General features: G+C 42.6%; 1 protein-coding gene across 4 annotated transcripts in view; it reads right to left on the bottom strand.

Annotated features, from left to right (window-relative positions):
- PPP3CC (protein phosphatase 3 catalytic subunit gamma) overlaps positions 1 to 17,835 on the bottom strand; it is a 49,202-nt gene extending 31,367 nt beyond the window's left edge. For all 4 annotated transcript variants that reach the window (XM_067543671.1, XM_067543673.1, XM_067543672.1 and 1 more), the window contains exon 1: positions 17,627 to 17,835. In XM_067543671.1, the coding sequence (XP_067399772.1) occupies positions 17,627 to 17,678 (52 nt within the window). In that variant the 5' untranslated portion in view covers positions 17,679 to 17,835. The remainder of the gene's footprint in view (positions 1 to 17,626) is intronic.
- Between the last annotated feature and the right edge of the window lie 262 nt (positions 17,836 to 18,097).

Below are 18,097 nucleotides of genomic sequence, written 5' to 3'. Positions count from 1 at the left end.
ATAGTCATGAAGATACCCTCTATTCATTTATTGCACATATTTCTAAGGCACCTGGCACTGCAGTAACTAAGCATACCTTTGAGATACCCTGCCTAGTTTTTACTATGTTAAAGAAGGTGACATGTCAAATGTCACTACACTTTCACGTAAGGCAACTGTGTTATTTGTTACAGGCTTCCAGCAGAAGGGAAGTATTTGAAATTTAGAAGAAAGATTTCTAATGATTTGTTAAAGGTGATTAAATTAAGATTTTCATCTGCCATCTCTCAGGTCAGGATAAACTAAAAAAAATGTTAAAAGTGCCTCTTGCATAGGGTTTAAAGGATACAGTGTTTCTATTCCTGGAAAATTAGCTCCAGAAAGACTCAATGTGGTAGGTGTTCTGGAAACAGCAAGAATGGGAGACAAAAGGTAAAAAATCCTGTCAAGCAGCTGTGAAAGTGTGTCCCCAACCAACCCTGGTGCCAACATACAACATGACTTGCTAGAGCTATTTGCCTCTCTCGTGACAAAGATGCAGTGTAGAGATAATCTTGGGTCCTGAGTCCATTTCCTAGAAACATCTTAAAAAACCATCTATCTTTTTCAACCATCTAGCTTAAGCTTTTCCTGCATCCCCCCTCACTAAAGTATCTAAATGCTCAAGATAAAGCATTACTAGGAAACATTCTACAGGGAACAATTCTGCATTGGGAAGCAGGGGCTAGGGTACAGATCTATTAGGAGAGATTCTACTTCTAGAGACTCCCCGGGGCCCCGCACACTACTGCAGAGTGTACAGTGACAGGAACAGCCCCTTGTCTGGCTGGGGAAATTCCTGTGGTGCAGGTACTGCTTTTTCAGGTCCCTCATCAGCTGTGACATAAGGGATATGGCCACAGCCCACATCTCTGTGGAGATTCCGGTTGGCACTGCTGCCCACAGGCAGTTGGGGGCTACCCCTGGAACGACCTAGAATCCGTGGGGCACAAAAGTGGCTTAAAGACACTTTTGTCACTCCTGTCCGGGGTGTGCCTGCATGGGTTGCATTTCCAAGAGGCACAGCACACAACTGCAATTTTGACTAGATATGGTATCAGATCTTTCCCCATCTCCAACTTCAACATTATGATCACGTTGTGTTAGAAAAAAGGATTTGCTTTTAACTCTAAACCACATGCAACACAAAAACATTACTGAAATGCAAATAAAGTTGATGTCCCTAGCGATCACCAAAGGAAGACATTCTATATGCCAAACTGATGAATGTAATAGGCATGGTAAGATAGCTGATCAAACAATACAGTGACTAACTGTAATGTAACTGATCTCTCTCAAATGCAAATACAGTAGCTACTTAGTTTGGAAACCCAAGGGGCAGAGAGAAAGACAGCAAGTCAGTACAAGAGGGTATGTATACACTGCAATTAAAATCCTGCGACAGACCAAACCAAAGAGTCTTTAAGAAAGTACTGTAGTAAGGTGTTGGAATAGTAGTTAAGCATGCTATGACATTGGGAGAGGACCAAATATGCCAGGATCCACAAAGAAGACAGATGAAAAATCCTTTCAACCAGACAGAGGAGTTAAAGTCTGAGGCCCTAACAAAACCAAAAACCACCCAATATTATTAAAGCAATGATTATGTCTCCTGCACACACTAAGTGATGAGGATGAGCACTTAAGTAATTAGTGTTGCCAAAGCAAATAATCCTGTTAGCCAGTATAACTTGTATAAAGGCTTTAATCAACTCAGTGCAAGTAATTATCCCATGTACTAATTTTCACCTTTCTAAAAATCCAGATTTTGCCTTCATTTGCATTCAACTGCATTGAAACGGTCAATACTATAAGAAGGTGCTGTGGAGGAAGTTTCTTTGCAGTATTCACTTTGGTTAGCAAAGGGCACAGGTTGCCTCATCTACTGGTTAGATCAAGAAACTGGGAGCTACAAGAACGGGGCACAAGCCCTGGTTTTGCCACCATCTCACACCTCGGGGTTATACATTTCTCTCTGGGCCTCACTCTCCCTCATCTGTAAAAAACGTAAATATTGACCGACCTCATCATGTCTGAGAGGGTTGGTTACAGATTGTCAAAGTACTCTGAAGATGAAGAGTGCTAAATTGATTCTGACACCAGGCTCCCTAAGACACTGCCCAGAAACACTAAGTCTAAGATAGTTCAAAGAGGGTGAAAGGTGCATATAACATTGAACTTTTCATATTCATTCATGGAGAGCCTCACTGTTTACAGTCATGTCTTGTGTCAAATCTAATTTAAACTACAAAATCCTTGAGGCAGGGGCTTATGACTTTGCAAAGCACCACAATCACCTAGTATAATTGTAAAACATTAGAATTCCTAGTTAGCAAAACAGCACATATTTTGTACCACGTGCCATGCAATGACAAGTGGACACAAGGGCACGTGAACTTTGAGATGTAAACATTCATGCTCTAAAATGGATTAAAGGGTCAGTTGTGTTTCAAGGAGTTCAGTAAAAGTAAGAGGATTGCAATATCCTTGCCACACTGCAGTGCAAGAATGAATCTTTGGTGAAATTAACATACTCTATATTTACAAGTCCAGGTGTGTATGCACTACCAATAGATATTCTTAGCCTGCAAACTAAGAGGCTGAATATGGCAAAAGGCTATTTACAGAATGGAGAAGCTGACAAAAAACTACTCCTCTGAAACACTGAAAAACCAGATGTGAGGCAGCTCAAATGTGGAACCAGCTCGCCCACAAGAGTCACTCTGCCACTGACAAATCACCATGCTCCTTTAAGTAGAAGGCTTACACCTTTTCTATATTATTATGAACAATTTAAGCTGTACTGTAACAGCTGCAGTAATGCTACATATCTATTAAACATGAGAACAGTCTTCTTGAGCATAGACAGGGTCAGGCAATGCAATATGTAGTACAGTTTTATAACACTGTGGTTAAGTGTTCCAAAAAAATGCTTATCAGTGCTCAGAGACATCATGCTAATACCAAATGATAAACACGGAGGTTAACACTGTTTCAACCTTGATGTGGACAAGATGAGAGTCAAGTAATCCACACCTTCAAAAAGAACAGACCCACGCCATGAGAAGGGACACATGAAATACCTTTCATATTACCGTTACTTCGACAATTGTACAAAGTAATAATCAATACTCATTACTGAAAAAGGAGTAAATACTTCCCTAAAATGATGATGGGTACAAATTAATTTGCTCCCAAACCCTCCATTAATGGATCTCATGGACAGAACCTGACAGAAGAAACAGATTTTATGTTTGAAATCATCCAAGACTCCCAGTCAAAAGAAACAACCCAGGATTAAAATGACTGAACATTGCTCAACAGTGAACATTAGAGAGACTATGCTGCAAGTCTTGATCCCAATATGGGAGCATACCTGAAAGGTCATTCACTGCAATGGGCTCCTTCTCCTGTCTGCTTCTAGTCAGATGAGTGGAGAAATTATAGCTAGTTGTTCAACAGATGGCTAAAAGCCTCCTCTGGGGGGAAAAATGGCATCTCAAGCATTCTGAAAGAACAGCTTGTACAGTTCTGACCCTTTCAGATAGTCTTTCACCATTGTACAAGTCACAGTGATTTTGGCTTAGACTGTCATTTCTGCATTCAGACACAGTTTTACTTGAAAGTGTCTCCTTTAGATCACGTTGAGCAGATTTAGGTACTAATATCTTCCAAATATTACACTCTTTCCACCACTGTAAGTAGACGTTTAAGAAGTTTGACAACCAGCAATCAGTCTGACAATTCATGACAACAGATGTCCACCTGTCACACTAGAGATCTAATTATTGCCAAGATCAGACCCAGCTGCCCAAGGTAGGATCATCCACCAAAAAAAGAAAAAAAGGAAAAAAAAAAAGACTGCAATGGATTCAGTTCTGTAAAACCTTTTAAAGTGCTACGAGAAACTACCTCCTGTGTTAAATTATGAAAAGCATGTATGTCAGGTCACTGGCATTTTCTGTTCCAAAATATTGCAATGTTATATTTCCTGAGATCTTCTCTTTTTGTTCACAGGTAACCTAACATACTTCTACTCAAGAGGGCTGATTGCATATTTTCAGGGTTCAAAAAGACTATTGCTTCACAGTCAATTGGCTCAATCTGAAAAAATCCACCTGGTTCAGTGATGAAAGGTAACAACAGACATTCTGTGTTCACAGAAGACTAAAAGTTCCAGCAATGCACAAAGCTGTAATGGTAATTAACAGGGAACAAATACTTGGATCACAAGAAAGAGATGACATCTTTATACAGCCACAGCAATATTCTAGTCAATTTGTTTCACTATTTCTCTTTATTCCATGGCACCATAACAAGATCTTCCTACAGCCTGTGTTACACTGCAAACTTCCACCACCACACAAATGCAGAATTTACTAATTTACCCTTTTATAGCATCTTTCATCCCAAGATCTTAGAAAATTTTAGAAACAGTTCAAGCCAAGAACATACCTAAGAGAGAGGAGATGAACAGACATAGTGAATACTGCATCTAAGTTAAACTGCAAGGGGAATGACAGGTAGGCAGCATTTAATCCCTGCAGATGGAATTTTGGCAGAACTCTTGGGTTGACATCCCTAAGACACATGAAAAAGTGCAATGGAATTTTTAACAAGCCATCAATAGCTCAGTTTTTCTACCCCAGCTAATAGCAACTCCAGCAGTTCCTCGGTGTTAGATTACAAATAAATAAATATATTGTCCATAGCAATATGCTGGGGCATTGGGTCTGCACTGACTCAGAAGAAAGAATACCACTTATTAAATCTCCTATCTTCCTGCAGCACCTAGGACCCAACCAGCCCTGCTTCACCTGCATAGTAGTTCTGTCAGATCTTGCAAAGTTAAAAAGTGGAAATTTGGGGGCGGGGGATCACATTTCAAAGTAGAGACTGTAAAGTGGAAGAGACCTAGCAGTAAAGTTTTCATTATAACCAGAACTGCAAACATTAATGGCAGGCAGAAGCTGGCCGTAATATTCAGAAAACTAGGCCTGTAATATGGATAACTGCTGAGGTTGTACAATTTCTAAACAGGAAACCAAGTTAAGTTTCTTAAGTTTCCCCAGACTGATACAAAGAATGGGTTGAACCCAGCCTGACCATTAACGTTTAAGTCAACTGGTCAAATTCAAATCTGTTGTTAGTTCCCCGATATATTTATACTGTAGCTAGCGTGCAATTTTCCATGGAATAATCTTTACTTCTTGAAATGATCATCTGCACAAATCTCGAGTGTCATAACCCCAGGATCTCTTCATTTCTGGAGCCCCATTTTGAGCTATGTGATGTTCCCTCGCACTGAGCTGAAGTTAAGAGTTTGCAGGAACAGATCTGTGTTTCATCCTAACTTTTTGAAGCATGGACCAATCCAGATAAATAATCTTTGTCATTATTCAGCTTAAAGTAACTCTGGCACAAGAATGGATATTGATGTGTCACAGCAGAACTACCACTTCAGCTAAATAAGCACCATGGAAACTAAATAATCACAACAGAGAGCAAAGAAACAGCTCCTCCAACCTGTTACCCACCCTAGAATATAACTTACTCCCTTAATATTCGATCCTATTAATTCCAACTAAATTCATGCCTTGGGCAGGCCACTTAATAAAATGAGCACCTACCTCCCAGGGATGTCACGAGCGTTATGTAAGTACTTAATATTACACCACTTCATTTCTCTTTGTTCCTCTCTAATGCCCTAAACTTTTGCAAATTCTCATATTTCCCCTGTAGATTGTAATTTTCCTTTTCTAGTATGAATATGGTGCTTGAATTTCGGAGGCACTGAACACCAACAAATCCAGTCGAAGTGGACAAGAGCTGCAGGTTCTCAGCACCTTGGAAGTCAGGCCCATCATCATCATGTGGGTATTTACTGCTGCAAGCAGACCCCATGACAGTCCCTGGGCTCACTTTCAATGTCCTATTAATATAGATATGCTGAATGTGTCAGACTCTGGGTCTCTTATTCTCCTTCCCTGTTTTTACAGCATAGTTCATTTTTCTCAGAATGGTGACTACTCTCAGATGCACTAGGACTGTTTAAGAACCTGATTTCCTAGAGGTGATTTTAGAGCTCACTAGAAGTTTTGATCTAAAATGAAACTGGTCTAAGACAGCTGTATCTTCTGAATGAAAATTAACCATTTATATAGAACAGATTCAGAAAGCTTACCTATCCTTCATGCTGAACCAGATAATTTCTTTTGAGATTAGAACTAAAAACACCTGTCTACAATAAATCCTAAACCATGTACACAATATTTTTTAAAAAATCATTCATTCTCAAGCTGAACAATTTCTTCCATGGGGGAAACAGGATACATACACAGTAATAGTTATCACAAGACTAGATTCAAGTCACACTGAGAAATATCATTAACTGAAACGCTCCCTTCAGAAATCAGAACCTGAAGTCTCTCCACTACGTCGCTTAATCAACTGCATTCCAGTAAAGGAGCAATGTTCAACCTTTGAGGCCAAGTTCGTTCGTCTTTCAGTTCCAACGGTGTAACAGAATTTGGGCCTCAATGTCTATTTATAAACCACACGCATCTAATTCCAATAATCAAGTTACACTTTCATGTTTCAAATGCAAACAGAATACAATATGTGCCAAACTCCCTTTGAAAGTGCAACCCATAGCCCTTCCCATCCTGTGAAAGGACCCAATGGTAAATACAAGAGGTCAGAAAATAATAGAAGCCAACTAAATGTGTGTCCATGAGACCAGTTTGGAAGCAATATACAACACAGCCTAACCTTCCAGCTACTGCTACAAGGCCAGATGTACAACTAGTAACTTCTGCTGGCCTAGCATTGTTGGTTAGGGGTAGTGTAAAAAAATCAAAATTCACATTTTTATTTTGGCAAACGCCCTCTTGCAGTAGCAATTGAGTGCTTTTGCCAAGATAAACTGCATCTACACTGGGAGCATTTGCTGGTATAGCTACGCTTGGAAAGCTTTTCCAATGAAGACTAAGCCTGAGGGAGTGCAGAACTCTGACATTTCTCACCTCTCTATTTAATGGAATTTGTTATAAAACTCTCCACACACACATGGGGGCACATTGCTCCCGCTCTCCACAGCCTCTGTGTAGAGAGGACTATGACTTCACAAGAGTGCCATGAGCTTTGAAATAGAAGTATTAATTAAAACTCAGAGGCAACTTAAAACTGCCGCTATGCATCAGCCACCCAGCTCATAGCAAGAGCAGCTACAAAACTTTCATTATGTAAATTAACTCTTCATGCATGGATTCTTTTCTTGCAAACCAAACCGTACATCTCGGCTGCAGCTGGGACCCAAATTCATGACACGTCTTCCAGGAAGCCCAGCAGTTCTAGCCTTCTACCTGCAGAAACCCTGTTTTACTTCAGTTTTTGCAACACAGTCATGAAAATTTACCCACTGGAACACTTACATCTATTAGCCCACCCTTTCCATTGTTGATTAAGACACCAATATTTTACTTGCCGGGAACATTGAATTTAGCTTTAAAGTGTCTGCACTGCTATGCAATGGTCCCACCTCCTAATAAGCCAGTGCTGGTGACTGATCTGCTGTCTTTGGTTTGTCTTGGATTTTAAGCTTGTTGGGGCACGGACCACGATTTACTCTGTTCTGACTCAATACTCTGTTGACACAGTAACATAAGGAGCTTGAGCTGCAATCTCAAACTGCTAGCTGCCATAGAGAAAGGAGAGCAGATAAGCCCTGAAGACTGGCTTGAGAAAAAAAAAATCTTTGAAACACTGACACTCTAGAAACTTTTCAGCAGTTAAAAATATATAACTACGAAACAATCAGTCAACACTATGCAACCAGCATCAGATTTGTCATTCTCCTTTCATCAGCTCCATTAGATTGGATGATTTCCTCAGCTGACTGAGAGGGTCATCACCAAGCTTCCAAAAAAAAAAAAAAAAAAAAGCATGAGGTCTATAGCAAACAGCTGCAGCTACTTAAAAAAGTGAGCTAACCAAAGGAGACGAGAGGGGATTCCTAGATGTCAGCAGGCAGGGAAACTCGCCACCTGTTTTCACAAGGTTAGCAAGCTGACAGCTAGTCCACTAATAGATCATTAATACAAAAACAGTAGGGTCTTTGTGTCAAAGACAAATTCCCCACCTGCTGGTAAATGTAAATCTGCCCCTACCAGCGGCCGTGCGGGGGGAGGTTGGGCTCTAGTTTTAAACCTACTTTAAGTGAACATGATTTTGCACATAGTGTACTTTTAAGATCAGTCTCAAGCCAGCTTTGTAGGCATAAGCTGACCTGTTCCATATGGGAAACCTAAACAAAGTAATGTCCACAAACACTCTCATCAGATTCCACTGCTAACTGTGACACAGGCATGCAGAATCCAGCCAGCAGGCCTCTGATAGAAGTGTTGCATTATACTGAGCAAGAGACAATCACTACCAGTTGTAAAGATTTCAATTACTTGCATTACCCACTGCGGAGAAGTTATCAAGTCACACAGTCTAATCGTGGATGCCTCAAATTTTTCCTTCCAATACCCACCGTAGGGCTGAATGCTTCAATGTAAGCTCTGTTTACACTGGGATCAGAACAGTGTTGGTTACAAACAGATTCTAAATCGCTGCAGAATGTCTTTACTCCACTGTTCCGTCATCTGCACACAGAAAATGGCTTGTAATCACTGAAACAGACAGAGCTTGATATATTTATGGAGAGGATGATATGATGAGACAGCCTAATTTGGCAATTGATTGATCTTTGACTATTGGTAGTAGATATGCCAATGGCCTCTGACGGCACGTTTGATGGGACGGGTTCTGAGTTATTACAGAGAATTCTTTCTTAGGTATCCGGCTGTTGAGTCTTGCCCACATGCTCAGGATTTAACTGATCATCATATTTGGGGTTGGGAAGGAATTTTCCCCCAGGGCAGACTGGCAAAGGCTCTGAGGGTTTTTCCCTTTCCTCTGTAGCATGGGCACGGCTCACTCGCTGGAGGATTCTCTGTACCTTGAAGTCTTTAAACCATGATTTGAGGACTTTAATAACGCAGTCTTGGTTAGAGGTTTATTACAGGAGTGGGTGGGTGAAGTTCTATAGCCTGCGTTGTGCAGGAGGTCAGACTAGATGATCATATTGGTCCCTTCTGACCTTAGAGTCTATGATTTTGTATGAAAGATGCTGCAATATAAGGTATTATAAAACCTAATCCTCCAGTCCCAAACAGCCTTCATTAGGGATCAACAGGAGTAGTTCACCTGCAAACAGCTTTATAAACCTAAGGATGAGCAAACTCCCTTATAAGATCACTTAAATTCAACCACCTCCCATTATCACATATCAAAAGATTCTTAAATAAGGGTGTAAGAAAATCACGAACTGCAATTTTGTTGCAGAAATCGCAACTTTTAACACCCACTCAAATTTTGTCCTGACAGCTCTCTGTCACGCCATCCACGGTTGCAATGCCACTCACTCAGAGTTGGCCCAGCTGCCCCTCTGTCATGACCGGGGGCAACCAGGCCAACTGAGTGAGTGGCATCACAACCTGGCACACTCAAATTTGGGGCTGCACCAAAACTGCGACTTTAACAAACTGCAGCCACAACTTTTGAACCACAAATAGCATGACTTTCTTACAACCTTATTTATAAATCTATTATAAAACCTGATAAGTGCCGTAAAATTAATCCTACAGATGCGAACACAGGTACAGAGTTAAATCACATTACAGTAATCATACAAAAAACCCTACAACCATCACCAGAAGGAAAATTCTTCTTTGTATCTTTATTATAGGCATTGCTCTGGGAAATCTTCAGGTTACAAATTTGAACACTGCAATTTATCTTATTACTGGTTTTAAAACCATTTTATGGCTGATCACCATCCCTCGCCTGCTTATGAAATGGAAAGCTTTCTGGAGCTAGCTATGGGAGTGAGCACAGAAAATATTTTGGGAATGTAGCTGGCACGATTTCTCCCTAGTTGGAAAGAAAGTCTTCCACCAGCCCCGCTCCTGGTCAATCATCAGACCTAGCAAGGAAGATCTACACTGACAAAGAGGAACCGGAAAATGTAGAACACTTTGCCTACCTTGGCAGCCATCTCTCACAGAGGGCAAACACGGACACTGAGATTCAGCACAGAATCCGCTGTGCCAGCCTTGCCTTTGGCAGACTGTCTCACCGTGTGTTCAACAACCATGACATCAAAACACACACTAGACTTTTAGTTTACAAAGCGGTGGTGCTCCCAATTCTCTTCTACTGCTGTGAGACTTGGGTGATTTACAGAAAGCACCTCAATGCCACCACCAGCACTTTCTCCAGAAGAGCCACAATATAAAAGTGGGAGGATTGCCACATTGATGTCAGTGTCTTCATGGTGGCCAACATCTTCAGTGTTGAGGCCCTGATTATCCAGCGCCAATTGAGGTGGAGCGGGCACTATGTGAGGATGCCTGATGCACACCTACCAAAGGAGAAAGGAAACGGGAAGGCCAAAAGAAATGCTTCAAAGACACCCACAAGACAAATATCAAGAGATGTGGCACTGACATCACACACTGGGAGATAGTCGCCCAAGATAGGGCTAACTTGCGAAGACTGGTCAGAGAAGGAACGATCACTTTTGAGGAAAATAACCCTGCTTTGGTTGCAGAAAAATGCCAGAAAAGAAAGGACAGACAACTGTCATGCAGCCATCGTGGCCCAAACCTGCCTTCCAACACTACCTGCAAGGTCTGCCAACAAGTCTGTGGCTCAAAGATCAGACTCCTTAGTCACCAAAGGACCCATACAAAATAAAACCTGTGAAAGATCACCCTTGATCATTGAGGGCTTATCACCCGCTGCATTTCTCCCTAGTGTTGAGACCAGGAAATATTCAGGACTGTAGAAAATTCGTCCCTAACCATTTCTCTTATATGAAAGAGCAATAACTCTCCTGTGTACCCTATCTCACCTGGTCCTGCTTGGTTTGATGTGGGAGTAGAGGAAATGGTTCAAAATTTAAGTCTCAGAAACCACTGTCATTGCTCTTGCAGAAGCCAAAGATATTTACCAACCAAAAAAATAATAAATAAATAGTGAAGAGATGGATTTAGATTTCTGGAACTCATAAATAAAACCTAGGAGTCTCATATAAGCAACATACCCAGGCTCCCAGCTGGAAGAGCTCATATTACTCAAGACACGCACATCCACCTCTGCTACTAATGGAAATACAACAAGAACCTACTATAGCTTCATAGCTGGAGATACTGCTGCTAGAGAAGCCAGTGTGACTTCCTCTTCAGAGATGGGAGGTTTGAAGTTAGGAGTGCAGTCTAGATAGCACAATATCACCACACCCTGCAAGCTAAGTCTTTAAAAAGAGCAGAACAGTATTTCACACTCCTATCCCCCTGAGAATCTGCCACATCCACCGCACCCTCATCTGTTTTTCATCTTGTCAGCCCATCAGCTTTCTAGTCAGCAACTGGCCCCCCTGTGGAACCCACCAATACCCATCACACAGAAATCACTCTTTTGTCCATAAGCTTTCACGGTACTCTTGGCCCAGGACTCCAACCCAGCTCAGTACTGCAGGCCTACAGACCAGTCTTGAAGAGAGGCTTTAAAGGGAAGTTTTATATGTTAACACTGCTGCTTTCACATAGCCTGGTCCCTTGCTTCAATCTGCTTAATAATGTCTAAACCCATTAACACACTGTACAACTAGTAAACATACCCAGTATCACAAGGCAATCTGCACAGAAATATAAGGGACTGAACAGGAGATGCCTGAAAACCAGTAAAGAGTCAGAGATAAATCCAGACAATTACTGGTCTACAAGCTAATATCTTGAGATTAATGTGTGGCTACCTCCACTGGGACTCCAGGATTTACCTAAATAGCTCTGTTCATCACAAACAGCCCAGCCTTCATTACTATTTTAAGCCGGCACCCTGCCCTACTTCCTGCAGACTCAATTCCTAAGCAAGCAGCCTTCCTTCATTTTCTAGCCATAAAGCCAGCTAAACACTAAAAATGATATTACAGCTAGAAGTGGTAAATGCCTTTCAAGTCTTTTTTTTTTTCAAATGAAAAATGCTAAGCATTTTTATTTCGTAGAGATACCAAGCTGATTTGAACTCATTTGTTCTGACTGCTAGAGAATTGGGCCTCTGAGTACCAGGCACAGATCTTAATGTGAAGAATGGAGTTAACCTTTCACAGAAGGATATCCAGATAGCAGGAATACAGAAAATCACATTATATGCACGATTCACACACTAACAACTCTTGCCACTAATACAAGGGATTTTCCTCCTCCTTTCCATGTCGCAGCACCATTTGGGCACTTCAAATGGTTCTCCAAAGAAACACAAATGCAACCCAATCTTTTACATTTTCACAAAGCCTCATCAATGATTTCTAATGATATTATAAAATCTTTGCTGCCATATTTTAGGCTTTGGTAGCAGCACAGACATCTCTGCTAGAATGCAGATAAATCAGAGAATAGCATAATGACAGAGACAATTAGCTACCACATCCTGGTTTAGAGTACGTGCTCCAGCAAGGTTCATACTATAAAGGTTGCTGGGCACATGAACTGGCAGTGCCACTGCTAATATATAAGACTGGGCAGGAGACATTTAATACCAGATGCACGTTATAGTTTAATCTTCTGCTCTTCCATAAGGTATTAGTCAGAGGGTGCGCCACTGTCTGCATTGTATTTGATTTCTGTTGCATTTTTGGATGTATCATCACATGATCTGACTATTAGCACAAATTCTGCAGCAGACAATCCAAGCCCAGGCTGCAAGCTGTCCCTTCTCAAACCACATCACAGTTAAGACAACCTGAGCTAAGAAGTATCTTTGTGGCATAAAAGATCAGTCAATAATTAAGGAATATTCAGTGAGATCACCAAGATTTCTACAGCCCTTAATGGTAATACGCCATGACTACAACGAAGATCTTGAGCCTTGTCCAAAAGAGTACTTGTGCTGTGACACCACCTGCCTTTTAGGGATCCCACTGATGTGTCTTAAGTCAGTTGCACTTTTAGCGTGGTGCTCCCAAGGTTTGAGAAAGCTTCCCTCGTCCCCCGGACAAGCTCGCACTCTTTTGTCCCCATTTTAACCACTACCTAAGCAGGCTTTTTTTTTTCCCCAAGTGTTTTTTAAATTAATTCTTAGTCATAATATTACAACATTAGACAAGATAAGCCAATTAAGTTTATATCTCAGAAGAGGGAACACTAAATATTATGGCAGCTATTATGAAGACCCTCACATGTATTTATTTCTTTTAATGTCCCTTTCCTTCATATTTAAGGTTCATCTCTGTGCCTCCTTATAAAAGATACCCACTCCCTGAGAATGCAGTTTTAGGCTAGTTTTTGTTTGATATTTTTATCAATGTTTTGCTATGAAATAGCTGTACAGCATCTGAGAGTACCTCAGATGGGGGAGAAACTTTATAAACGCTGTATGTTAACAAGGTATATGTTTTAAAGCCACAACTTTTTAAGAAGTGCAAAGCCTCAGAACAGTTTTGACCTACCAACATAAAGCAACATATTTTCTAGCTCAGTCTTGATTCATTGTGTAACAGTCTGAAGGAATCCCTTTAAAACTACAGAAAAGTAGAATATACCAAATTAGTGTCTATTCTACAGCTCTTATTCAGTGGTAAAGCTCTCAGTGAAGTCACTGGGAGTTTTGCCTGAATATGGAATGCAGGAACAGAAGCCATCTTTCTTAAAATAACAGCTGCCCTATGCTAAGAGTTGCCCATGTCACAAATGATGTATGGGACATGGCCTGCACAAAGACAGCAAGATGAGCATCCTTTATGCATTTATATTCCACTCAAAAACTAGGCCTCATCTGAGCCGAACAAGCAAGCTGTTAAGGCATCATCTTGACCAGCACACACAGTCTTCTGTTCCCATAAATACTGAAATCGCCAAGTTTTGGCTACCTTTAATTAGGAGTCCTTCTTTTCTAGACTTGATATTTACCCTCTTGGCTAACTCCTCAATGGCACGCTGTCATAGGTCTTGGATAATGATCTTTTCACAGTGTACTCATATATTAACATAAGAAGTCACATTTCAAAAATACAAACCAAGAACTAGACTGCTGAAACAAGTAAGGAAACAGTTTTATCTTGAGAACTAAATGTTCTTATGATAAACTTGTTGGATGAATTGTCAGAGCAGCAGGTCAAGCACTGACAAAGAAAAGATGAGGGCTTTTAAACTCACCCCTTTTATGCAGTTCCCTTAATACAAATAAGCTGGGTATGCAACTATGCAACTAACCAAGTTTAAGTGTGAGAGAGGAGCAAATAGGGAGTTTTGAGGGAAGGAAATAGGGAGGTTACAAGCTCAGTCTTAACACCAAAAAACAATGCTTGTTTGTGGTCTCGACCAAAGAAGGAACTGCTCAGTGCTTATCCCAGCATTAGCTATCATTCACTGCATGACCTTAAGAAAGTCACTTCATTTCTCTGTGTTTCAGTTTCCCCATCTGTAAAACAGTGAGTATGTTTCCTTACTTCACAGAAGGGTTGCAAATTAGTGGCTACCCAGAAGCACTATATAAGTGTTAAGTATTACATTATAAAGCTGTTATGCTGATTACTGAGAAACATGAAACAGTGGTTGTAGCCAAAAAGAGAAAATGCCAGAGTTTAGCAATTCAGTTCCTCACAGTTATTAGTCAGAATCCCAACACTCTGACATTACTTCTTTCCGAAAAAAGTCACCAAGCTAAAAGGTGGCTCTGGTTTCTTTGCCTTGACTTGGCCCAGTGTTTAAATGCCAAAATCCATTGTTTATTTATTTATTTATTTATTTTAAAAGAATTCTTCATGAAGACAAATGTAAATATAGCTCTGTAGTTGGGTTGCTCTCTCCAGTCCACTTGAATCATCAGCACATAACTTTTGGAAAGGATGCTTCCAAAAAAAAAAAATCAGGATCCCCACTGCAGACTGCTACTTTCACTGTCACCACTACTTTCCACAGGATTTATTTTATATCCGAGTGTGATAGTTTATACTTCATTTAGAATGAAACAGAACCTTTACTGTACAAGAGACGCCTCTGAAGGCCTGTTTTTACACGTCACTTCTTTGTAGACCAATGCCCTATTTACCCAGAGGAGAGATACACAACATTATTCCCTGCCAACATGCTTCACCTCTGCCCTGGATGACCCATACCTAGGTCTGAGAAGGGAGATCAGTCCCCATGGCCCACCCAATTCTTAACCTGGCTGCTGAGATTGCTAATAAGGGGACTGATTAGAGATTTCATTTGCAGCCCCATTCCAGAGAGTTTATATCTGGCTAAAGCATCACATTCTGAAGTTTCATTGCATTTCATTGGCTTTTGGTCTATGCCAGGCCTTTTTAGCAAAAAATATGCAAAACTACACCTATCTTGAGAGCCGAGTGATTTTGCTCCATGTAATGTCCTGACAACTTCCACTGAGACTTACTTCTGGCCATGTCTAAACTATTAAACTATGCTTGAAAATTAAGATGTTTGATTAAAACAGGCATCACTTGTTTATACACCTAGCAGCTTAATAGTGATATCTGATGCACCAGAAACACGAGGGGGCCACAATACAGGATTGAAAAGCTGCTTTAAAATAATCCGTGTAAGCAGGCAATACTTGAGGAACTATGATATTTTCACTTGCTTAATCTTAATTATGTTTAGTCATAATGTTTTTGCAGCCCTTTGGAAATGTAAGTTCATAAGCTAAGCATTGTTAAAATCTGTAGCAGAACAGGAGACACATTTTCAGTACTGGAATTGAACAAAATTAGCTGATTTCTCTTCAGCTTTAGAATGTAAATAATGCAACTACCGTTTAATTTTTTTTAAAAATACAAGACAGAGGAGGTTCAATGCAACCACCGTTTAATTGTTTTATTTAAAAAGACAGATGAGATTCCTCTCCAGGCATCAAAAGACAGTCCAAATATGGTTCATAGTCTACCTGGGGAATGACATACACAATCACAGCATTCTATCTATAGGGCAGCCTCCTCATGAGACTATCCCCCATGCTTCACTACATAATGTCAGCGTGCATGTGTGTAGTGAATGATCATACTGACTTTCCATTTAAGCTCCAGTGAATAACTCAATACACGTGTGAGCTCCACCTGGCTGAGGACTAATTATCAAAGGCCACTCCTAAACTCTGCCTTTCTAGATATTGCTCTGCTGTCAAGCCCCCAAAGCTACTCTCTTCGTTCAATCCAGTGCATCCACAATGTACACATCGTTAATATGATTTCACAGAAATGAGTACAAAGGCTCAACTATAATGTAAGCTAAGACAATGTTAATATAGCTGAATTGACATTACCCTCTCATTTCTAGCAGCAATTTTAAACTAGATCACAAAAAAGACCAAATGATAAACATCTAACCAACCCACAGAAACCTCAGGATCCAGGCTGCCACCCTGTTCCACTTTGCCTATGTATCCGGCAGTGGCTATTAGCATCTGAATACGACAAGTAAAAATTAATCTGGGCCCAGGTTAGAGTAGCAGGTAGAGATGACAAGCATCTAAATGGTCAGCAGAGGCTCCATACCCATGGAATTTGACATATTCCTAGGAAATAGTTCCTCTAACAGAATAGGTTAAGATTAATATAATTTAAGATGCCCAAGTGACCAGCCTTTGTAACTGTCCAATTGTACAGTAGTGATGGCTACTGAACAAAAATGTAAACAAGCTAGCATATAAAAGAGATGTCTCCAATGCATGGGTATGATAAATGGCACTGGATTAATTAGGGCAGCTAAATCTACACTGTACAAGCTTCCAACTAATCCAGGAGCATCTCGATTAACATTTTGCCCTCCTTTCTATTAACTGCTTCCAACACGGTCAGCTCTTTTAAAACAGCCTCTACTACGTGAGGTGCCCAGCGCAGGGCAGCGTGCACCCAACACAGCATGTCAAAACAGGAGGGAGACACTCAGCCGCAGGCAAAAAAAAAAAAAAAAAAATACGATGTGCACTGCAGGGCAGGGGAACCCTCCACCCCGCTTCCAAAGGGGGAACCCAAAGCACATCAGCGCTGGCCAGGGCTCGTCCCCACGTCTGCATGGCCGGGCTGGAAGCGGGGCTGCGCCCCCCGCCCCCCCTAAGGGGAAGGGGACACAGACCCCCACTCCCTGCCCGCTCCCCCTCCTTTTCCTGCTAAGGGCGATCTCAGCAGGAAAGACAACCCCCCCTGCACCCCCCCCCCCCGCAACACTCATCCGCCGCTCCCTCCCGCCCGGCGCCCTGCACCCACCCCCGCGGGGCCCCAACCCAGGGATCCCCATAGCCGCGCGCCCCCCCCCCGCCCAACAGTCCAACCGCCCCAGAGCGAGAGCGGGCCCGGCCCTGGTGCCCCCCCCCCCCCCTCCGCCCACGTGCCCATGCAACGGGAAACACCCGGGGCCCCTCCCCTCTGTGGCCAGAGCGCGGCGGCAGCCCCCACTCCGTGCCCCCCTGAGGGCCCCCCCTGCTCTCCGGACCGCGGCCCGGCCCAGCCCCGGAGCCCCCCCCCCCCGGCCGGGCCCTCGCTCACCCTTCACGATGCGCTCGGTCGTAGGCAGCTTGTTGTGGCCGCGCCCGCTCATGGTGCCGCCTCCCCGCGTCGGCTCCCGGACCGCCCCTCCCCCTGCGGCCTCCCCCGGGGAGCCGGGACTCCGACGGCGGCTGAGCAGGCCCCGGCGCGGCGAGCGGTGTCCGTGCGGGCGGCAGCAGCGGCGGCGGCGGCAGCTCCTCCCGAGCCCTCCTTCTCCCCACACCACCCCCTCCCCGAGCGCCTACGTCGTTAGCGCGCAGGCGCCAACCTGCCTCCGCCTCCGTCGACGACAACGCGCAGGCGCCAACCATTGCCTCTCGTGCGCAGGCGCCGACCCCAGGTTCGGGCCTTTCCTGCGCGCATGCGCCAACCCGTGTCCCGCCTCCAGAGCCCTGCCCTGTCTGGCGCAGGCGCACTGTCCCCACCCGTCTCCTGCTCTCGCGCACGCGCCTTTAGGAACGGTCCCTCCTC

This window comes from Emydura macquarii, unplaced genomic scaffold, assembly GCF_026122565.2.
Source record: "Emydura macquarii macquarii isolate MOO-44397 ecotype Brisbane River unplaced genomic scaffold, CSIRO-AGI_Emac_v2 contig_967, whole genome shotgun sequence".
In the NCBI taxonomy this organism is placed as follows: Eukaryota; Metazoa; Chordata; order Testudines; family Chelidae; genus Emydura; species Emydura macquarii.
This window is presented reverse-complemented; position numbering and strand designations above follow the sequence as displayed.